The sequence below is a fragment of the Anser cygnoides genome, chromosome 3 (assembly GCF_040182565.1).
Source record: "Anser cygnoides isolate HZ-2024a breed goose chromosome 3, Taihu_goose_T2T_genome, whole genome shotgun sequence".
NCBI lineage: Eukaryota > Metazoa > Chordata > Aves > Anseriformes > Anatidae > Anser > Anser cygnoides.
This window is the reverse complement of record NC_089875.1, coordinates 77,095,806-77,120,870: the sequence shown is the minus strand read 5'-3', so window position 1 is coordinate 77,120,870 and position 25,065 is coordinate 77,095,806. Positions and strand designations below refer to the sequence as shown.

General features: G+C 34.0%; 1 protein-coding gene across 4 annotated transcripts in view; it reads left to right on the top strand.

Annotated features, from left to right (window-relative positions):
* The window catches only part of GRIK2 (glutamate ionotropic receptor kainate type subunit 2), a 413,364-nt gene that overhangs the window by 372,350 nt on the left and 15,949 nt on the right, over positions 1-25,065 (top strand). For all 4 annotated transcript variants that reach the window (XM_048054417.2, XM_048054420.2, XM_048054416.2 and 1 more), the window contains 2 exons: positions 12,333-12,558; positions 24,765-25,015. In XM_048054417.2, coding sequence (XP_047910374.1) covers positions 12,333-12,558; positions 24,765-25,015 — 477 coding nt within the window. The remainder of the gene's footprint in view (positions 1-12,332; positions 12,559-24,764; positions 25,016-25,065) is intronic.

Here is a 25,065-nt window from a genome sequence, read left to right as displayed (position 1 = left end):
TGCTTCATGAGTTTTCAACCCTGTAGTAGGAGAAAATTAACCAAGTTACTGAGGGTTTCTTTATTTCTTTTTACTCAAAATGAGAAAGTTAAATGCTAATTGTAATGTAAAGAAAATGCTATAGCTATGTGTCTGTGGCTTCCATATATATATATATATATATGTTATTTCAATTGTTATTTCCAGTTCATTAGACAAAATCATTTTGGAGTTATCTCTGGATTTAAAGGCCAAAAGCCATCAGGGATACCATAATACCTGGTTATTATCCATCATTCTAGTAGGATAAAGTTATCTATAGAATATGCTTGCTGAAAAAAAAAAAAAAAAAAAGCTGAAATTACAGCAAATACAGCCATGATCTGAATGGACAGAGTGTGCTGATCACCAGATGTGATCACATCTGTCACAGCGAACATGAGTATAGTCTTCCGATAGACCTTTTGTAAATCGGCACCTTTCTGGAAGGTTTGGTACAAGTCTGTCAGATAAGCATAAAACAGAATTAAGTTATAAGAATATAAATGCAAATTCATTAGATTATTAATTGTTTCTGGCTAAGAAAAGATATTGAATGCATAGTGTTAATGCACACTACTAAAGTTAACTTGCTAAGATGAAACAGTAATTGTCAATTGTCAACTGTCTTATAACTCAAATCAAAAGATGTTTGTACAGCTATTCACCTTAAAGCAGTTTTACTTTTTCTTCATTTATTCTGTTGCTGACAGATAATGTTTATCACCTGTCGTTAGCAAAATGGTGTATCATTCCAATTGATTTTTGACCTGTGTCCTTATTAGAAAAAAATATTTTACTGGGCACCATTTTAAGCAGTCTCAGCAAATATTCAAAATAGAGATGAAATTGTTTCCTTACTTCCCCGAAAAGTTTCAGACATTCTGTATTGTTGGATGTTTCTGGTACTCTCACTGCTTTGGCTGCTTTTCTTTTTGGATAATGCAGAGAAATCAGACAGAAACTATGTTTCCCAATACCTTTTTGCTGAAAAAATATCAAAATTACATTTTGCTGCTGACTTAATGAACTCACTAACTGACAGATTGATGCAGCGGAAACACAGAATCTGCAACATGAGGTACAGCTACACCCAGCAGTTCCATGCAGGAATGTCATGTATCCTTAAACATTCTGATAATGTCACACGATTGTTAATATAATCAATTTTCTAGGAGTTACTCTATCATGTACCAGCCCATACAATATTTCTGTAATGACACATGGATTTCCATTAGAGCATGTCAGTATATAGTGTCAAATATTGATTTGATTCCTCCTTTTGACTGTATTTCGGAACTCAGATGCCATGTTCTACAGAGTAATTATTTCAAGATAAGTTTGAAGAACTTCATTTTTGATATAGCATTCTATGCAACCACAAAAAATCATGGATAATAACGTGTAATTGCTCTTAACACGTAACTATACACACATAAATACAAATTAATATTTTGATTAGAAATAGAAGTATATAAATTCCATCACTGGAAGTAATAGAAATATTTAACTAGAAAGCCTAAACTAAGTCATCTCTAGATGTCACATTGCATGATCTTACACAGGATTTTTTTTTATGCCAGCTCGGGAATTCTCTGTCAAAAAATCCTGTTTTGTAAAATAAAAGTCTTCCATGGTAAGTTTTGATTTTTATTATTGTCTTCATTTTTCTGCCAAGGAAAAGCAATATGAAATTTTGCTCTTTCCTATTTTTTCCCCTATTGTTCTGTCATTTTTGTTCCTAACACATTATTTTTAATTGCTTTTTTTTGAAACTTGATTTCACAGTTTCTTTTTCTAATTTTCATCACAATTTAGTGTGTCTGCAATTCCTGAAATACCAAGATTTTATATAGGACAGAGATTGGATTTTATTTATTTATTTATTTAATTTATTTATCTCAAGTATTTAATAGGCTTAGAAGTTTCAACTTTGGGGGAAATTAAGGGATATACGTAGCACTTATACCTTTCTCTTCCTTTTCACTAATTTGTAAAATATTTGTTTAAACAATAAATAACAGAATAGTATACTACCTTTGTAGTGGAAGTTTTCCTTTTAGGAATTTGAATTTGAAATTTGAATTCACTGTGTTTAGTTTATAACTAAAGTTTCATAACTCTCAAGAGGGGTATGTGCCTACCATATTTTCTCATGTAGTAAAAAAAAATGATGTAACGACTGACAGAAGGTTACATCAGTCTAATTTCTTATTTCCTTGTTTTGGTTGGTATGGGTCTGATTTCTGTCATTGAAAATGACATTTAATAAGAGTACATTTGAACTTACATTTCCATGAGATATGCACACAGAAAGAGATAAAAATGGGAAGAAATAGGAGGTCACAGTATTTTTCACCATGATCTTTCCAAGAATTCTGGGCAACTAACAGGAACATAATTATACATTCATAATTTTTTACATTCATAATACATTAACATTCATAATTTTCAGGTTGCAATGCTCAGACCATACCAGATGAGTGCAGACCTAGTAGACCACCTCACCATTGTCACAGAAATCAGAATCTGTTACTACAGCCAATGTAAATTGTGCTCAAATTAACATTACTTTTGCAAGTTAAAGTTTAATCTAACCTGTTCTTAGAGAAGGTATAGTAGCCAAGGTTCTACTGAAATTACAAGCTGAAACATTTGTAGGTAGATTTTGAACAGCACAAGTTTTTTCAGTATAGGATGGTGGAAATATAGTGCATTTTTTTTCATTGTTTTTGTGTTTACTTGGCCTCTGCGAAAACATATCAAATGTTGGAATTCCAGATTCAGTAGTTTCAGAAGACCACACACGATAATGCTACTCAAAATGTTTTTTTCTTCTTTTTTTTTTTTTGAAATTTTCTGCACAGTTCAGTTATCTATTAAGACGTATCTCTGTAATCAGCAATAATAAAATAAGTATTTTAACACAAAATTAGCTTGAGAAATCTGTGAGAAAACGTGTCTTTGGCTGGGTTTTGGCGTATAATGTAGTGTAATATAAGCTAATTTCAGTGATTTAAGTCACTGAATGATCAAACTGATAAAATAGCAATGAACTTTCACTTCCCTTTTCTTTCCTTGATAATTTCCAATTACTTAATTCCCACTACTTTTGAGAGTGTCCCTCTGACAAATTTGGAATTCACCAGTTAATAATACTGGAAAGTGAATCCCTCTCCATTTTTTCTGGCATGCATTTGCTGTTCTGGATGTTCCAAACCATATATGAAGCAAAGCCTGTGCAGAACTTTATTTAGTCTTCACAAGTTATACTGTGTTCTATTCTCTATTATACTGCCTCACTGGTTGTATTTACACTGCGTATTCTCTCCTATTACAGATGTCCAAATTGCAGTATGCAAATAAAAACATAAATTGTAAAAAAAATAATCTAGCTTTCTTCATGTTATACAAATACAAGTACTGCAACTTTTCCCATCAACTTCTGAAAAGTTGGGTTGGGACTCTATGTACCAGTGCTGAAAAATTACTCTAAGCTAAATCTTAAAAGTCTACAATTGTACATACTTTCCATACAGATCGACAGTCTAACACACATAAATTCATCTATGCAAAGCTGATGTGTTTTTTAGTAATCAATTTGTTTGAAAAGTTGCTCTATCTTTTACTGCGTTATGTCATCCCAGACTTTTAAAATTTCTTTTTATTTTAACCTCTCCATTGTTTGATGAAAGCAGCATCTTAAGTGTTTTTTTGCTTATCTTCTCAAGTATGTTGTTCAGGAGACTACAGATGTTTCAAGATAAAACTGCCAGAATTAATCTAAGACCTGACAGATTTGCTAACAAACAAAATGTTTTTCTGATCAGTATCCTACCACTCCTCTCTACCTTTGATATGAACCACATATGGCATCAATCCTGTTTGCCTGAATTAACTCCAATTTTCTAGTGACCAAGGTCAGACAACTACAGAGAAAAACTCAGCTGTTCTTAGCCAGCACATATGGTCCAGTATTGTTGGTAACTTACTTACTATAATAAAAAAGTACAGAATGCTAAATCCAAATCACATCGCAGAATACCTCAGTGGTGGATGCTAATATAAAGCTGGCAAATATTTTATGTGAGATACTTTATAAAGCAATCCTTGAAATAATTAAATTATTACTAGTTTTAGATGTTCAGAGGTGTTTTTTTTTTTTTTTTTAACTGGGGGAAAAAACATAGCAATCTGTCTTCTGTCTTGGTACTACTAGACTGATTTCAGTTAAGTTTAGGAAATCTATGAAGATTAATTAATTAATTCCTGTTTTTTGCAACAAATTAGCAAATACTAGTTAGTAGTCTTTCTATCAGTTCTCCTGATTCAAAGAAATTTTGTATGGTATGAGTTTGGCTCCTAATGCTACCTGATGAGTTTCTTTCAAATCACAACACCTACAGAGGTTTTTTTAGGTGTAATGCTTTCGTTAATGTCTAGTGTATAAGTATTCATTTTGCTTTGAGCATCACACAAACATCTTCCATGCCAGTTTAGATGCTGTGTTAATACAGTCATTAAATTCACGTCGTTGTAATAAATTCTCACCTCGTTAGAGGTAAATATTTAAAGAAGTATTTATGAAATCCATGCTTAGTTCCAGCTTTCAGAAAATATGTGTATAATGACACACTGCTTTGGAGAAGGAGATTGCTTCCAGTTACAGTGCAAAACAAGTGTAGAGTTTTGTACTGCAGTTTGTATCAGAAAACAGGTGGCGTGAGCAAAAGAGGATTTATCTTTACAGAGCATATAAAATATAAATTCCATTTTAAAAACAGATTGTATTTGCTTAATGTCTTATTCCTACTTATAAAAGGAAGAAACCTACAGAAGTATCTCCACAGTGTAATCTCCACAGTGTCTTTACACAGAGAGCCATAGTGATGTTAGCTATAATTCAGTAGAGGACTATAAATCATTCTGATATGAAAAGCAAGGAAGTTTTCTGATATCCATTAGTGATTTTGGAGCTATAAAATCTTTACTTATTTCCAGGTCAAAGATGATAGTGAAAACTTATTTAAATGACATTCATTATTCTTTTATATATTTATTTATTTATTTTACCCATAAATTACTTTAAATATTTAAAATTTGTTCAAAATCTTTGTTTTTTAAAGCAAAAAGTCAGCACAATCAGTGCTGTAAAATGTCTTTCTCTGAGCTCTGCATTTTTCATTCCTTGTAGCTCCATTCTTGGCAGAAGCACCTTTCCTACCTTTTTTCATTTGTGCTCTATGGACCATGAAAACTGCCATTATAAAGAACACTATATGCATTGGTTTTATTGTTTTTATGCTGACACAACAAAATCTATATTGGCTTGTTCGCTTAGGGGTTTTCAGGCCTCAGCAGTTCTGAAAAAATAGGGAAAAGCCCAAAAAGAAAAAAGGAAAAGGAAAATGAAAAGGAAAAGGAAAAGGAAAAAAAAAAGAAGAAGAAAAAAAAAAAGAAATGCCCTGAGGTCAGAGTCAATGAGACCAATCTGATTAAAAAAAATAAAAAGTATCTTTTTCACTTTTCTTTGATCACTAAAAACTATTTAGTCTCATAGTTCTAGGAGACATTAAACAAATACAGGACTACAAAGGTAATTTTTAGTACTAGTGATAATGTGTTCTGGAAATCAGACGATACTCAGATGCTCGGATGTATTAACAGAGTCTGTCAAGTGGTAAAGGACAGTTAAGCTGATTTATGTTTGGTCTGTTTTCCAGTGTGGGTGGAAGAATGTATATTTTCTGTATGCTTAAGATGCTAGCGATTAACACAATGCTCTGTAAAAGCTATTCCTTAGCTTATTGGAATGATTCAGACCCGTGCACTGCACATACGTGAATTCAGAGTCTGGAATGTCTATGGAATTATATTATGCAGGCACCAGGTGCGGACATGCAATTAACACCAAATTGCATTTTACACATAATGTGATCAGCAATGTCAAATTTGGTAAATATACTGCTTCTGCTGCCTCAAAAATCAACATTTACTTTTGGACTCTAGAATTAACTAAGGCTCATCTGAAACAAGAAATTATTTTAGTCATGACAACTAATTTACATGGATTGTTTAAAACAATGTGTGGAAACAGGATATGTACTGTGAAAAGCTATAAAATTAATAAGATATAATAGCTGCCATTATGATTAATGTAGCTGATTATATTTACTATTATTTTAATATATTTTAATATATTTAATATATTTTAATATATTACTGTTTAGCTCAGAAGTCCTAGTAAAAGACCATTGTTGTCTGCTTCAGAAACATTGAACAGTTTGGAGAAACCAGTATCTATTCCAAATAATTCAGTTATATTAAGAACTGGGATAGGTGGATTAGCGTAGCCAGGTATAAATTACAAAACCGAGAAGAACAAAACACACAAAGGAACAAAAACATCTTTGGTCACTGATATATACTGGAACAGTAGAAGTCGGCCTTTACAAATTTGAATTTGGTTCCAATTCAGGGAGATGATCAGGCTATTTGTGTTTATTTACAATTTGTTTAAACTTGTGCAAGTGCTTTTTTTTTTTTTTTTTTTTTTTTTTGACAGCCTTATGTTTTGCATTTTCCTGTATTTGTAATTCTTGAGAATTCCTAAAACATTCTTTACCTGAGGCTGTTGGTTTGTTCTCTGAGCCTTAAGCTTGTCATACTATGATTTGAAATGTATTCAATTAATTAACTTTGTTTATCTATTAACTGTACTAATCCTCTGTGGCCTACAATATCGGAGATGTATCCCAAATGTCTTAGAACAGCTGTGAACCATAACAAGAAATGTTTGCTTTACCTAAATTTGACAGCTAGCCTTCTTACTTTCAGAGAGATTTTTTGAGATACATTAGTACTTTTGCTGTTATTAACAACACCAGAAATGTATTTTCTAGCTTATTTCATAGCTATGTGGATTTAAGGCATATGTCAAAACAAAACGTCAAATAAACAAAAAAGAATAAGGAATGAATGAAGTAAATGTATTATACAGACAGTTCACCCTTGATTTCTGTACTGGTGTTCAGGATTGCCAAGGGGTTATGTATGAAACAATTGGGATGAGTGTACTTGAGTTTCAAAGAACTGAAGTGTGAAAAAGAAGATATATTTTCCTTGCTAACAGTAGTCTTGTCTTTGGCTTGAAGTATAAACTTCATAAATTCACAACGTTTTTATTAGTTTGTTTCAAACAGGAAATTATGTGTGTGTGTTTTCCTGAGGAAAAAAAAAAAAAGAAAAATCTCATTGCTTAACATCATAATTTACAAACTTTCTGGAAATATTTATTACTGTATGTAACTTTATACTGATGATGAATCACAGAAATCAATGAAAACTCAGAGTTGGAGGGGACCTCTAGAGATCTGCTTTTCTAATTGAATGCAGAACCTTAGATTAGTTTATCCAAGGCTTTGTCAAACTGTCTCGAATATTTCCAGTGAGCAGATTCCACTGCTTCTCAGGCTACCTAGTCCAATGCTCAGAATATACATGTTTTTATATTCACACAGAATTTTCCTTCCTTTTCCTTCCTTTTTTTACTTTTCCTGCCTCTTGTTCCATTGCCTCTTATTCTGTCACCATGCATCCTAGTCAAGAGTATCTTCAAATTATCGCTAACCTTCTCTTTAGGAAATGAAAGAACGTAATATAATTCTGTGTAAGCCTTCCTTTCCCTGGGTTGAACAACCCCTTTTCCAAATCTTACTTTGTAAGTTAAGATCTCCAGCCCTTTGATCACCTCTAATCATTTGGAGGACCAAAATGGAACACAAAGTTCCTGGTATGGCCTGAGAAGTGCCAATATATGCTCATGCTAGTCAGTTCCCAAGCCTGTATTCTCTGATGCTTGGGATTACTCTGTCCCAGGACAGGCTTTGCATTTATCTTAGTTAAGCCTCAAACAATTCTCGTTAGCCCAACTCTTTAGCCTCTTGAGGTCTCTTTGAATGGTAGCTCATTCCAGTGTACCTATTTGTCCTACCACAAACTTAGTGAGGACACTTTCAATACCATTTTCCAAACAGCATATCAAGATATTGAACAGTATCAGATCCACTTCAGACCTGTGAGGCACTCCACTCATGCCCAGGTGCCAGTTTGGCCTCGAGGACCACATTTCAAGCTCAACACCTTAAACCCGTCCTTCACCTGTAGGGGTTCCATCTGTTCAGTACCAGCATGTCCTCAAAGATATTGTGGGAGACTGTGTCAGGAACCTTGCTAAAAGACCCATATTGATGGGTCTTTATGAATGTACTTTTTGTACGTCATTCTCATTGTCACAAAAATGTAAGTTGTGATCTTGATGACGTAGTCCAAATGAAGTGACACGTCACCCTGTGTTTTACAGAAGGTAAGAATAAACATGTATAATCGTCTTTAGCCTTAAAAAAAAAACATGAATCACATAACTTTAAGAAAAGTGATTTGAGACCACTAATAATGGAAAATCAGAAAAATAAAAACCATGGTTGTTAAAGGCACTGCCAAAAATGGAAAATAGTGTGGTAGAATTAGCAGTCTGTTATTTTTGTTGGTGGTGGTGGTAGGTTTTTTTCTTTCCATAAGGATTTTCATGGATTAATTCATATGTATTGGATAGTGCTCTCATAAAATACATAAGAACCGGTCTTCTGATTTATTTATTTATTCCTCGGAATATAATCTTAATTAGCTTTAATCTTTCTTTGAGCCTCTTTTGAGTTAAAATATTGCACGGGTGCAAGGAAACCTAAGGCATTGTCCATGACAACCAAATACTTTTAGAAGCCACGAAAGAAATTGGATGCTATCATTAAAATAAAAAATCTTCATTAGCGTATCAATAACAGTGTATTCTGCACAATCCTTTGTAGCAATTTGTCAGAATTTGCCTGGCACATTTTACTGTGCAATTATCCAGTCTTGTCTTGTATCATGAGGTCTGCTTCCCTGTCCTTTAATCTTTGTTTATTTTGGCATTCATCCAACATCCTGATATTTTTCTAACTTTGTGCTCCAGAGTCTCACTACTCAGAGCTTTGTCTTTCCTAGCCAGTACTTTAGGACAGAGAATTAACATATTACTAACAACGATTCCTCTTGTTTCTAGCTTCAAACATATACATAGCATCAGACTAACTTACAGCTTCTGCCATACTTCCTTTTGTGATCCTTGACATGCAGTTATCTGCCAATAATCTTTAATGTATGAATGCTGAGTATGTCACTGACAGTATCCTCTGAATGTCACTGTGAGAACTTCTATTTTATGCACCAGCTACATGAGTTTCTTGATTTGTTTATCCTTTTCATGTCCAAATTCCATGTTAGTTAGTTCTCTTATTTTTCTTCCAGTGAAATTCAAACGTTGCAAGGCAGCTTTCTTACTGTTCTGCATTGTCTTCAGCATTACTGAGGGAATACAAGCATGATAAATCATGTCATCACAAATGAGCTTATGCAGACATAATTTCTGGTTGCTTTCGAGTTAGGTTGGATTTCTAGACAGTGATTTCCAGTGAGATGAAACAATATGGTGAACTAACCCAGATATATATACACTTCCTTGATAGAGTATATAATTTGATTAACTAGATTTATTTGCACAAAATGAAACAAGATGAAAACATAATGTAAATTGCAGCATCTGCTTCCATCACTATGAATGACACAGTCATAACCACCAGAAGCATTATGTACGTATCAGAGTGTCATTCTCTTTATTTCAATGTCAGATGGGCTCCTGATGCTTTTGATTATTCTGGCTTCTTGAGTTTAGTCAGCTGAGTCTGCTGAGTAGTTTGCCAAACAGAGAGGAAAACCATTTGTGTTTATATTTTCATGAATCAAAAGTTTAGTTTTGTTTTCTCATATAAGCATTCTCTCTTGTGCATAAAACAAATCTCATAACCTTTATTATAATTTTTTTGTAAGAATTTTTGACCACAGCTTAAAATCTAGTGGTCACAAATACATGGGCTCTTTTCCTTAGCATCATTTCTGTTCTGCCTTTTAGCTTTTAGGGATGGAAGAAAGCAGTGCAAAGATATTGTAGCATTTTGCTTATATGACAAAACAGAGATTACTGTGCACTTTCTATCACCCTTGATAGCTTCACAGTGGAGATCCATGTGCACTTTTTTTTTAATCTTTGTGTTACCTAGAGTATCAGTATATCATGTTAATACACTATTTTTTTTTAATATTACAGTAGCTATGCTATACTATGCAGAATTTTTCTCTTATTTTGTTTGTGACTTTTGCTCCTTTTTCAGTAGAAGCTGAGGCATCATTCTAGCTGATTAAATCAGTCATCATAATATGAGCACGTTCTGTCCTTTAGAGGGTATTGTCTTACAGCGCTGTCATGCTGTAATGCTTCAGTAGAGAGCAATCTTTCCCCTTGCTAACATGTTTTTAATCTGGCAATCTTTTTTGCAACATAAATGTAGAAATAATCTTTTTGCAACATAAGTGTAGAAATACTTCTGTATGTTCATTCTTTTCCTTTTTTTTTTTTTTTCCAACATGCATCAGCAATGTATCTCACAGTTTACCCAGATTGTTTTGTCTGCCATTTTTTTATACTGCTCAGATTATTTACAGTGGTTAAAATTTTTGTTTTGTGTACTGGGGTAAAGATTGTATGGCAAAAGAATTAAATGATAATACGGGCTCTTGGCAAAATTTTACAAATATTGGAAAACATTCATTTTCCATCTTTTCTGCATTACATAGTGATTTAGATTCCTGCAGGGCTGATGTGTATTGCTTGAATTATTTTATGCTGCAGTACAGTATTAAGTGCTTCAAAGAATTATTTGTCAAAACAAACCCAATGAAAAGAGACCATGCCTATTTGTTCTTCTTAATTCTGTGCATTCACAGTATATTTTGAAGTAAGATGATCTCCTCTTTTGTTGTTACTAAAATCTTTTTCAATCAGTTGCTTATCTTGTTCTGTACAGGGTCAATGAGTTAATGCAGAGTCCTAGAAGTCTTCAGTTTTGTTAGCATTGACACTAGAGTTCATTAAAATTCTTGATTTGCTAAGTCCTCTGGCAAACTGAAATAAGTCTTGGACTGTATCTCAGCAGGGGGACAAAGTCATCCGTTTTTCTAATAAATGCTCTTTTTATTCTACATACACTGCTAATTCTCATTTGGGCAGAATTTATGGCTGCCGATGAGCTGAACTTCAGAAAGATTTGTAGTGCCAATCTTGGTTAAGTATCTCCACCGGAGCTGATAGCAAAATTATATTTAAGGCTGACATTAAAAGATGAAAGATGCCTTAAGAAGTCCAATTGTACCAGTCCTCAGGCTGTATCTCCACATTTTATTTACTGGGCAAGAATTAACATGGCTGAACATGTTCTGATACATCTGAGTTTGAAACTTTGTTAAGCAGATGGGGACAAATGTAATATGAAATGGTCAGTCAATGCCTTCACTTTATCCAGTAGTTATCATCTCTTACACATAGTTTTTTACAAAGATGAGGGAAGTCTTGTTGTTGTTGTTGTTGTTTGTTTGTTTGTTTGTTTGTTTTAAAAGTTATGTGTAGAGAAAGGCAGTGATTCCTCTATAGCTGGATACCAATACTTTTGCCAAAGTATTGTCTCCTTTGTCCCAGTCCTCTCTCTTTTCTATAACACAATAGTGCTTTGCATTCAGGAAATATTAAAGTAGAAGACATGTACTCACCTTTAGGACTTCTAGCTGTCAATTTATCAATGACAAACTAATATTAATAAGACCAGTGCGAAACTATCTTTTAGCTAAAATCCTTCTCCGAGTATTTTTGCGCTGTGTGACGGATAAAATGGTTATTGCCCTCTCCCTCATAATTGTTTTTTCCATAATCTGCCATCTGTAAGTGCTTTGATTACTTCAAGTTGCTACACTGTGCATTAGGTTTTTAGAAATGCTCAGGAGTAGCAGAATGATTGAAATAAGCATGATAATTTTAAATGTGCCAGAATCCAACAGATCCTATAAAACTCACCAACGTTGTTGATGAACTTGGCTATAGTTAAATCCTTAATAGTTTTCCACTGACTTCAAACACTTGTAGCCCTTCATCCTAGACAAATAATAACATATAAACAACGATAAACAGATAAACATTTTCTTGAGAATCTGTCCAGCTGCTTTGTTTTCCACAGATGAGATGAAAGATACAGACACTCTTAGAGGCATCCCATGGTAAAACCTGATAAGTAGTAAAATGTGATGAGCAATTTGTAAATTAAGAATTTGCATTCATTCTTAAAAGTGTTTTATTCTTATTACTGTTGTGTCTAATATTTGTCTTTCAGAAATCCAAAATCTCCACTTATGACAAGATGTGGGCCTTCATGAGTAGCAGGAGGCAGTCAGTACTTGTTAAAAGCAACGAAGAAGGTATCCAGCGTGTGCTTACCTCTGATTATGCATTTTTAATGGAGTCAACAACCATTGAGTTTGTCACACAGCGGAACTGTAACCTAACACAGATTGGAGGCCTGATAGACTCAAAAGGTTACGGTGTTGGAACTCCCATGGGTAGGTGATACGTCAACCATTTGTTCTCTGTTCATTAATCTTAGTTGCTCTAGTAGTATAGAAAAGCTCCAATATACTATTGCTTTCTCTATATTACTAGCATTCTCTCATTCTCTTTTTCCTACCTAAGGAAAGATACTACATCTTTTATCAATAATTATGAATTGTATTTCATTTTCTATACAGAAAAAAAAAAATAGTTACCTTAGATGAAATTGGATGTTTTCATATGATGTTTCTCGTACATCATGCCTTGTTTCTCTTGCATGTTGCTCTACAACAACAAAATTACTTTCCACATCCTTTTTTTTTTTTTTAACCTTGATCTCTCTCTTTAGAGAATGAAGTGCTATTAATATAAAGCTTGCAGAAATAAATGCAGATAATACAACATTTCTATAGAGAGAGAGCTAAACACTTAAGTTCTTAAAATAAGAGGAAAGATTCCATAGTATGTCATATATAATCCACAGACAAAAGAACTACTGAATTAACTGTATGGAATATGCTTTTGTAGAGCAATTCCAATACTGTAAATGTTTTCTAGGTCAGGTGTTCTTGTCTGCATAAAAGAATTTGGCTGCAAGATTAGAAGCCAACAGCAGACACTTGTTTGGTTTCTAGAATCCACAGGCTGGAATTCAACATGTACTGAGGTTCTGGGTTCCTATTGTCTGCAGTGATTGTTGAAGGACATGTGTTGAGGATCTGGCTTTAGATTTTGGAAAAGATAGGAATAGAAAATACTAAACTGTGTTAATTATAAGAGTACTGACAAAGGGTCTGTCAGTATTGCTCAGTGATCCTACTTAATATTGTAATATTCTTCCACTGACTTTTTTGCAGGGCCAATATTTGTCTTGTTTTAAATTTATTTTTAAGGAGAATTTATTGCTTTGTTGTTGGTATGAATATGTTTATGTTTTCTCTCAAATATGTCTCACACTTGTTATTGATATTAACTGTGTTAATAGTATACAATAAACCATTGTGTAGGTGAAGTGGAGTCTAATACTTTAAATTAAGAACATGATAATGAAGGTTAAGAAATAAACATTAATTACTGGAATATCTTGCATAAAGAGCTATCTAGTAATACCAAAGATAGGTCTCCCTGTATGTTGTAGATATTTACTGCAACCTTAACAGCATCTTTATACTTTTAGTGATTTCAGTATAGCTAGTTATGAAGTGGACATCTCCTGAAGAAATTATGATTCTGTCCATTCTGTCTTTGAACAGTTAGTTGTTAGGAAAGTATTTTTAATGGATATACCTTTTTTTTTTCCATCTTGCTCTATTATGGCTTCTTATATTGCTGAATATGTGCTATAGCCATGTAAGTGCCAGACAGGACTAGACTTCAGTCCCGTTGTTATTTTGGCATTTAATATTTTCTGAAATATAGAATGTTTCCATTTTATTTTGAAAATGAAAAATATCTTCCAATTAGACTTAGTATGAGGAAAATTAAATTTCACTAAGTTTAAAATCCTTGAATAGGCTGCTTGAAAGCTTTGGAAGTATCTGAAGCATGCCCAAGTAATGGAAGTGTCCATGGAAGTTCCCAAGTGATAGGAAAATGAAAGACCAGGCTATTTTTAAATGCTTTTGCTTATGCATAAATCAGAGAAGCAGCATAAATACCAGAGAAAACAGATGAAAAGCAAAGATAAAGCCATAACCAGAATTCTAGAAAGACCAGTTAAGTTTCAGAGGAAGAAATATTGGATACAAACAGATAAAACAGTAGGTAGACTGTCTTTTGGGCTTTGTATCCTACTTTATTCAGGGAGAACAGACACTACATGTACATTATTTCCTCATTAACTTTGGCTCATATCAAAGACATTATTCATCTCTTAAACATCTGCAAGATTTCAAGTAATAAAAAAAATATCTTGGTCAAGAGAAATAGTGGTGTTGTACAAAAGGATCTGTCAGCTGACAATTTTCTTGAATAAAAACAAAACAAGTAGAGGACATACCTGCAGGAATCATAGATTACCGAAGGAGGTAAAAGAAGACTTGAAGCAGTGGTAAACTTAGTGAAAGAAATTAAAATAAGCTCAGTAAAACAGTTAAGGCCTTCATAAAAGGAAATAGAACGAAATAAAATATAAATTAAGATTTTCATAAAATAAATTAAAATAAAACAAAACAGCATCTGGAACTTTCACAGCACAGCTAAGAATAAGAGATTATTCCTTTGTTTGGGCATTACCGATAAAATGCTATCCAGAGGCAAGAGCTAATATTTACAGAAATTTTGTATTCTGTATGTTAACTATATGGTCTCAGAGGAAGGAGATTGGGTTGCCTCTGCTAAAAGAAGGCATACTTCACACATATTTCAAGGGAAACCTTATGAAGAAGTATTTCTACAGTGCCTTTCAGTTTTTGTGAAATATATTGCTCTTTTGAAGGTAAAAAATCTTACAAAGCTGCGTATAATGTTAATTAGTTAGTATGTTAATCTCATTTCTACAGGAAAAAATGAATTTCAGAATTGTTAAAGGATCTTTTGGCATAGCTAAATCTACAGAGATATATATTATTTCAAGATTATGGAAGATGCTTAAGGACATGAAAGCTTCAAGCAGGAGAGATGATAAACTTTCCTAACAGAAAAAAAAGACAAAAGAGTAGTTTATGATAGAATAATTGCTTGGAAAATGCAAACTTCTCCTTCTCCACCATGGGGTCCCTGCCATGGGATGCAGTCCTTCTCAAACTGATCCTATATGGGGTTCCCATGAGCTGTAAAGGGACAGCCTGTTCCACTGAGGTCCTTTCCATGGGCTGTAAAGGAACTTCTGCTCCGGTGCCTGTAGCACCTCTTCCCCCTTCTTCACTGACCAAGGTGTCTGCAAGATCATTTCATACTCCCCTCTCCCAGATGCTGTTGCATGGTGTTATTTCCCCTTCTTAAAAATGTTCTCACATTGTTCACTGGCTCAGCTTTGGCCAACGATAGGTCCTTTTTGGAGCCAGCTGGAACTGGCTCTTACCTAACATGGGGCAACTTCTGGACTCCTCACAGAGGTCACCCCTACATCCTCAACCACAACCAACCAAAATCTTGTCACATAAGCCCAATACGTAACAAAATGTCAAATAAACTTTGTTTACAATCATTTTTATTTCTTAGAGAAAAAAAAACACAGTATTTTTTTTTTAATTATTATTATTTTGAAAGATGCTCCAAATTTGGTCCATAGGCAGGGACACCTTCCACTACAGCAGGTTGCCCAGAGTCCCATCCAACCTGGCCTTGAACACCTCCAGGGATGGGGCATTCACAACTTCTCAGGGCAATCTGTTCCTGTGCCTCACCACCCACTGAGCGAAGAATTTGTTCCTAACATTGAATTCAAATCTCCCCTCTTTTAGTTTAAAAGCATTCCCCCTTCTCCTATAACTATCTGCCTGAGTAAAAAGTCGCTCTCCATCTTTTTTATAATCTGTCTTTAGGTATTGGAAGGCTTCAGTGAGGTTTCTCCAGATCCTTCTCTTCTTCAGGCTGAACAACCCCAACTCCCTCAGCCTCTCTTCATAGGAGAGGTGCTCCAGCCCTTTGATCATCCTCATGGCCCTCCTCTGGACTTGTTCTAATAGGTCCATGACCTTCTTGTGCTGGGGGCCCCAGAGCTGAATGCAGGACTCCACGTGGGGTCTCACAAGAGCAGAGCAGAGGGGGACAATCACCTCCCTTGACCTGCTGGCCATGCTTTTTTTGATGCAGCCCAGGATATGGTTGGCTTTCTGGGCTGCAAGAGCATATTGCCAGCTTGTGTTGAGCTTTTCATCAAGTAAGATCCCCAGGTCATTTTCCTCAGGGTTGCTCACAATGAATTCTCCACCCAGGCTGTATTTCTGCTTTGGATTGCCCCAGCACAGATGCAGGACCTTGCATTTGGCCTTTTTGAACTTTTTGAAAGAGGTTCCCACCTCTCAAGCCTGTCCAGGTCTCTCGTGATGGCATCCCTTCCCTCCAGTATGTTGAAGTGTACTTACTTACTTTTGCACAGTGTAATTCAATTCAGCATTTTTTAATTAAGCATTAAAATAAATATTTTATTTTTGGCAAATCAGAGCCAAGAGAGGGGTTGGCTTTTTTTTTTTAATTTCAGCTAGCTTTGTGGCATGTAATTATAATGTTTAGAGTAAGCACATTTTGAGGACAGTATTCATATAATTTCATCAGACATAGAATCTAGAAAGAGTATTTCACATTTCACTCCTTTAAATTAAAGAGTTCATTGCAGAAAAAAGGGGTTTCAGGCAATAATTCATGATCTGCTACTTCATATCTTTTCTAGCAATATGACTTCATAAATTACTTATGTTTATATAAGCCACTAATAAATGTGGTATGAAACATTTCTTCTACACCAGTAAGAGGTTGCTGGATTCAAGTGGACTTTAAACAAACAGTGCAATCAGTGAACATGTAACACAATTATCATGTTGTATTCAATAACAATATATATAGGACACCTGATTTATATTACTTATGTCTCTTGGGAGTGATCTAAAAAAATACTCTCAGAAAAAGTTCATAATTTTGACATTTTTAAACTTATCATATTCTGAATGCAAGTATTTTACAAAAGATTTCATTACATGCAATTTTTTAAGTGCATGTTTCCAAATATATAAAGTTTAAATGGCAGCACAGAGAGAAATATAGATTACTTAAGAACAAAAGCTTTTAAAAGATGAGTAAAGACTAAAACTTAATGTATTCTAAATGCAATCAAATAAATTACTCTAATTTCTTAAGTATGCAGTAGTAAGTTTTAAAAGATATAAAGATGATCTCAAGGCTTTATTATTTTGGAACTTGTTCAGCCTGCTCCCTTGTTGCATTCATAATTCTAGTTATAGGTTTGCAGCCTTCTTTTGTAATCATCCAAAAATTAATGTACTTTCCAAAGCTTGGTTGGAAAATAAAAAGTAGATAAAATTGGAGTAAATGTAAGAATAACATCTCAGCATCCAACAGATGTGTAGGATGTTGTCTCCTTTGTTTTGTCTAGCTTTTAAAAGACAGAATTGAGAAGTGAGGGAAAAAAAAAAAGAAAGAGAGAAAAAAAATAAGTCTGTCAAAATGAATTTTTCCATGTTAAAAAAAATATAAAAGAAATAAAAGAAATTCGTGCCTCCCATTTGTCCTATCTCAAAATGCAGAACTTGAGCAGTGTGATTTTCATGGCCCTTTCACACTGGTGCTTCAATGTTTTCCTCTTTTTGTCTTTTCATTTTGTGTCACTCCTGGAGGTCTAGACTAAGAATCAATTGACATTTTTCAAGATAGGTACTTACTGTAGCTAGGGCTACTTTCTGTGTCCCAGCATCATTCTCTTTTCACACCACCACCAAACTGAAAAGGATGTGTTTTTAAGGGGCATGTTTTTAAAACAATTGTCCTTAAATCTCAGGCAAGATTAGAGAACAATGACAATGACCACAGTGTCTGTAGCTGATCACATTACTGCCACATTCTCTTCAATTCATTTATGCATTTGATAGTCAGTGATCAATGCAGAACAAAATTTTAAACATTTTTTTTTTTTTTTTTTTAGTCAGGAGAAACAACAAAGGTTTTTGTTTCCATTAGTTGATTTAAATATTGCATAATTTTCTAAATTCAAAAGTGCATGTTACCTTATTTTCTTGAAGAAGTACGAGAAAACAAAAGGAATGTCCTAAGTTTCTTAGATGCAGTTTGAGAGTTCTTGCTTTGCTTCTACTCCTGCAGTAACTCAATTGTATCTGACATTCATGGGTAAACAGGTCTATACTTTTAACACATCTTTTTAAAAATGTATTTATTTAATAAAAACAAAGCAACGGGCATGAATAACCTGGGAACCTTTCAAAAAGCAGACAGTTCCAAAATTGTAAGGAATAACAATTTTTTAATGATGTAAATTTAGTCCCCAAGATTGTTAATAATACACTCGGTTAACGTAACTGGAACCAAATTCTTCATATTTGAAATACTGAAAAGCTGAGATGCTTAAGATTTGCTAATTTGCTTTGGTGAAAATATATTCCTGGACTTCCTCTGTAAAGTACTAAAAACTACAGTTAGTGGCTTTCAATTTAATCATTGTTGAGATTTCAGACTTTGCAAATATTTCCTGTTTATCTTATATAAAGGATATCGGAGGATATCTGAGCTAAGCTATCCTTGTCTACTACATGTTATAAAGTGCAGATGCTGGAGTACAGATGCTGTTATAAGTACAGATGCATCTTACAATTGACATGCTGTCTACTTAGAAAGTGTGCATATGTGTCTATGTATATATCATACATTCTTAGGTAAATTTCAAATAATGGATGTAATGAATACTGTGCAATTTTTGCATTCATTTGGTTTTATTGTTAAAATCCCCTAGTTCTCTTGTAGTTTCTTATTACCTTCAGACTGTAGAAATTTTGTAATATGAACATTTTTTTTTACCAGTCCTTTGTGACTTGAGTTTTATACAGATCTGTCTCTATAGGAGACAGATAAATAGTACCATGTACCAACACAGGAGGCCTTTTTATTCTGCTTGCCTGCACTTAATCTGCAATCCTTCATATAATTTGAACTGTAATATTCATCACTTATACATGCATAAAAGTGCTGGGCTTCAGTTCTTCTGTAACTAAAACAAATTAATACATTTGTCTTCATTAGCTGAACATGCAGAAAATATAGATTCAAATTATTTATTTTTATGCAGGTCAAACCATGTATTGAAACTAATTTGAGAATTTCAATGCTTGAGCGGTTAATTTATTGTTGCTGAAATGTAAGAATGTGTAGCTAACATATTTGATGAAAGAACCGTGTTTTTATAGTTACCTCAGAAGTATGTGTTGACGCACGATAGCTGACTGAGCATTATATTAAAGAATTGCCAAAACACAGCTTCCAGTAGCTGTTGTGAATAAACTCTCAGTTGGAAAAGGGGAGTTTCCAGCAGGATTTTGTTGGACAGGTGTAACTGAAGTAAAGACATTATGTTCAAGCTTCAGCATTGACATTATAGTGCTCAAGACCATTTGCCGCATTGTAAAAGAATCTTCTACAAATATAAAGAACAGAACTTGTTGCCCCTGTAGTCACTGTAACCTTGTGAATCAAATTGTGGGAAAGAAATCTGCATGGAAAACCAAAAAGAAGTCAGCTCCTCTTATTTACTGGAGGGATTAGAAATATATGGAATACATAGGACTGAAGCAGCTGAAGCTTCTAATTGTCTCCTCTGGATGCATTATGAAGTTTTGCAGGAATTCTGACCACTCCAAGGTCTGAAGTTATTTCTGTTTGTATAACTTAAACAAAGATTACCCTGATTTAAGATGTCATTACAGCTAGATATACCTAACAGCTAATTCATACCTCACCCATGATAAAAAAGCTAGTGGCAAAAACACTGACAGGTATTATTTTCAGAATTTCCATTAGAGCTTGGCTTGGTAGGCAAGGTATTCTGGAAATGCATGGACTGGGTTTTCAGGGCTGCACACTTTTTGTTATGACCCTAGACTTTTCTTTATCTTTCACTAAACTCTTGCCCGCCTTCCTGAAAATTATACACGTTGTAGGACTGCATGTAATATTTGTTAGACTCCTTCATTCAGCTGTATGGTGCTGTGTAGTGTTAGACAAATATTTCCCAAGGAGGCTGTATTTGTAGGCCGTTTGTATGACTGATACAGGTTTGCAAGGGGCAAAACCAAGGTTTTCACACTTTTCTACCTTAAAAAGTTCTAAGTCTACTCAAAGTTTATTAATATAGCACTTGTTTTCAGTAAATGTGGGGAGTGTATTTAAACTCTGTGCATCTGGGATGCATTGTCATTAATTTATTTGTACCTTAGAGGTAAGAATGCTATAATGTTTGAGTATGTCATAAATATAAAAGAACACAGGCACAGAGCTAAGAAACTGATAAATGCTTCTGGTTTACTTCACTTAATATCACAAAGAAAATCTTTTATCAAAGCTACATTTCACAGAATCACAGAGTAGTTGAGTTTGCAAGGGATCTCTGGGGGTCCTCTCCTCCAAAATTTCTGCTCAAGCAGGGACACCTAGAACTGATTGCCCAAGACCATGTCCAGATGGCTTTTGAAAAGCTCACATCCATCTCCTGGTGTAATGCAATGATATCCTGTTTGTTCTATATTCTTAAAAATACGACTTCTTAGGGAAGTGGCTAGTTTTGCTATTGAGGACAACTTTTCAGTGGCATACTTATAACTTCTCTATATATAACTTCAGTACTTCTGGGACTTGTTATTTTAGCTTTATACAGATGCTTCAGACATAATTTTATACAAATTTTCATTTGTATTTTAAATTTTCATATGTAAGTTACTGCAAATAGAAATTGTTGCATCCCTCATTGATTTTGTTGATCATAGAAAAGTATTAAGGTCTTCATAATCTGTGTAACTAGACTGAAGGTATTAAAATTATTCTTTTAGCAGAAGTTCTCATTCCTGCAAACTGCAACTCGAGAGAGATCGGCAAATAATGTATAGTTTATGTTCTGTAGGCCCTCCAGTCCTAGTTTATCATGGAGATAGTTCATGGAGTCAATTGAGAAAATAAAACACTTGGAACCCAGGGAAGAGGGGAAAGACCAAGTCAGATATTTCCACACTTGACTTCTCTTTTTCTTCCATAATCAATGGAAAATTATAGTCTCATCTTTTCCCTCTGAGTTTGTGATGGAGTTTTAAATATCTTGGTGTCTGTGTCCCTGCTCCTTTCCCCAGGCTCAAGTCATTCCCCATGCACAGACTTGTAAGATTTTTTTTTCAACTGCATGTGATTTCATTTATATTTGAAGTTCACATTTCTGCACATGAAAATTAATGTTGTGTGTGCTTTCTATGAATCTGACAGAATTTTACTCATTTATTTATGTTTTTATTTTTTTTTAATTTATGCTTTATTACTTAATTCTTATTTATACTGTATTTATTTTCCACATGCATTCATGCACATGGTCAGCACGCCTTCAAGTTTCTGTTCACATTTAATTTTTTCCCCCTGAACAGCGAATTCTCTTCAGTGAAATACTCTGTTTTCTAAAAAGTACACAAAGGACATGACCTTCCCGCAACACCTCTTGAAATGGCTTGACTCATCTTGCATTCATGATGGTGAAAATTGGCAATAATTTACAAAACCTTTTACATTTACATGGTGACATTTTTCATTTCTGCAAGGAAAACAGCAGTTTTGAGTGTGTAATCTGTATGCTGTGTCTATTCTCTCTCTCTCTCTCTCTCTCTCTCTCTCTCTCTCTCTCTCTCTCTCCCCTTTTTTTTTTTTTTTTTTTTTTTTTAATCTGTTTGCATGGTAACTGTGTCATCCACTGATTAGACCACAAAATTTTTGGACACTTCAGGGACTTCTGGGTAGATTTCCCATTGCTGTGACTTCCAATTCAGCATGTCTCAGAAACAAACATAGGAACAAATAAAACTTTAGGAAATAATATTGTTGTGATCCTTCTTTTGTTCTTTTTATAACTAGTTGAATCATTAAAAACAACATTAAAAATGACTTTTTTTCACATACCATATTATTAGGTCTACTCAGATTGTTCATTGCAAAATGTGAATCACTGAATTTATATCATTGTAAATCATTCAGAAATAAAATAGACTTATAGAACTGAATGCTAGCTTTTTCAAAGGTATAATATTTAATTTAATAGCAGAAGTATGCGATGTTGCTCATCCCAAATTAATTCTTACTTACAAGTTTGCTGTTTTTAAGGCAAGCTATTAAGATATAACAAATGCAAATATTGCAGTAGAAACACCAAAGGCCCTGTAATCTATTGATTCCAGTAATACTTGTGCAAAATTTTGAAAATCACCAACGGAATGTGGTACAAATGCTGTTGAACTGAGTCACTATTAAACTGCATGCTTCTAATGCAATCCTCATAAACTTAACTATTTGTAGACAAGACTATCTTGTGCTTTATGGCTTCTGTCTCTGAATTCCTTAGTAAAGTCATGTTTTAAAGACTTCAAATGGACTAGAACTGTTTTTTTAAAATTTGGCCCCTGGAATACATAAATAATAAATGAAGAGTAGTTGGTACTGCCTATATTTAGACCAAAAGAAAGTGTAGAAACTGAGTGCAAATCAATTTAATTAGAAAGCAGCTTGTCAGATCAGAAGATGGGTTAAACTGGGTCCAAAATTATTTCTCAGAATCCTGCGTTATTTTGGTTGTTGTTGTTAAATATTTATAGGCAGTGTAGCCCTGAAAATATCTCCCAAAGATTATAGTATGCACTTACACTTCCCCAGGCTCTTGTCGACTAATCACTTTCCTTCTTCCATTTGACTGAAGAAAAGCGTCGGGTACAGGATTTTGCAGAGTTTCAGAATAATCAGAAGGGTCTGAAATCATGTGACCTAAGCTCACGCATGCACAAAGGAATAGAAAAGAGCTATCCCTTCTCTCTGCTTTCCATATAGTCCTGTGTAAACACAGTGTAGCTCCTAGTACAATCTTTTCTAAGGAGAGATTTGATAAAACCCAATTATTGCAATGTTAATTTGAGGCTAGCACTTCCCACCTTTTATTTTTGGAGTAAAGGAAGAGCCCGGGGTATTTTATAATTAATTGTCTTTTCTATGTTTTATTTCCATGCTGGCACATCAACCCTTTGCAATTAGCTATATTGTCATGATAAGTTCTAGATATGTAACAATAAATTGAATACTATGTTAAAGGAGAAGAAATTCCTAATAAAATAAAATAAAACAAAACAAAACAAAACAAAATAAATAAATATTTTTCTAGTGTAAAGACTACAAATTATCCTACAAATGCCTTCATTCAGCTCCTTCAGAGCTGAAAAAAATACATGAAATAGCCAAATTTCTCAGCAGCATCTCTCTAGCAGGATTCTGAGATTTTTTTCTTTTTTAAGGTATTAAATTAAGGAAAATACATTTTATCATTCAGTCAAAGGAAACACCATAAAGATGATAGCTAGTAAGTATCATTATTATGACAGAAGGAAAAAGAGGAGGGATTATTTGTAGACCTGCATTCATATCGCATGAAAGAGGGGATGCCATGCCTTTTCATCTACTTCTATTTTTTTCTTGTATTTCTTAACCACTTTAATGAAAAGTCTTTTGTTCCTGTTTTTGAAGGAGGAGAAGAAAAATTATGTCTTTGCTCTCCTTAAACATTACACAGATCTTAACATAGAAAAAGCACTTCTAGCTAATGTGATTTACTCTGTAATATTTAGAAAAGTAAAGCTTTCTTCATTGGCATTCTTTGTTAATTAATTTAGGTTTTAAAGTACTCTTTGAAAAATTCTTGTGCACTTATAAAGAAAAAGAGAGCAGATGACATACGAAGATATGACACTACCCTGTGAACTGCCCATATTGAAAGGTTCAAAAGCTGCAAAATTATCATGGTTTTAAAATACTTAATTATGAGAAAGAAATATATTAAAAGTATGAAAATTCACATTCCTGTTACCTAACACTTAAATTTATCTTTCTGAATGCATTACTTAGTAATGGTAATAAGTAAGTGTTTGGAAGGTATTGTAATTGTCTGACAGTGTATCAGATACAGACTTTCGTGGCTTGGTGCTGAAGCATAAGTTCATGTTTCTTTCTTGCAATAAAGTATAACAGTATAAAGTGCTTATTATATAAAAGACCTACAGCTTTAGGGTAGCAAGCTATGAAGCAACAGCCTGTAGATTTAGTTATATTAGACTAAATCTACTGCAGAATAATTAAAAGCCTGATATGAATTAAAAGGTGAATACTCTTTGGCTGGATTTAATAGTTTAATAGACCGTGAGACTCAATGTGATAAGACTTGCTTCATCGAGTTGCCTGGCTTACAAACAACATCAGCTGGATCAAGTTTTGCACATATGTATTTATGTATATATATGTACGTATGTAGGTTTGCACTTATGTGACCAGTGGGACCAGGGTTAAATGTACGTGTTTTTTCCATAAATATTATGGTTGTAAAGAAGAGGAGATATATATATATATATATACATATATATTTTTTTTTTCCCTGTGGCATTCATTGCATTACACTTTATTCTTATCAGGTGTAACTAACTTTCTTTAAAATATACACCACTGCAATATATGTTCCCTGTGATCTCTTTAGGTTCTCCATATAGAGACAAGATCACTATAGCAATTCTACAGCTGCAAGAGGAGGGCAAGCTCCACATGATGAAAGAGAAATGGTGGAGAGGCAATGGCTGCCCAGAGGAGGAAAGCAAAGAGGCCAGTGCTTTGGGAGTTCAGAATATTGGAGGAATCTTTATTGTCCTGGCAGCAGGATTGGTGCTTTCTGTCTTCGTGGCAGTGGGGGAATTTTTGTACAAATCAAAAAAAAATGCCCAGTTGGAAAAGGTAAATATTGTCTTTTCCTATTTCCATATTTTATTTATGGTCTAGTTGAA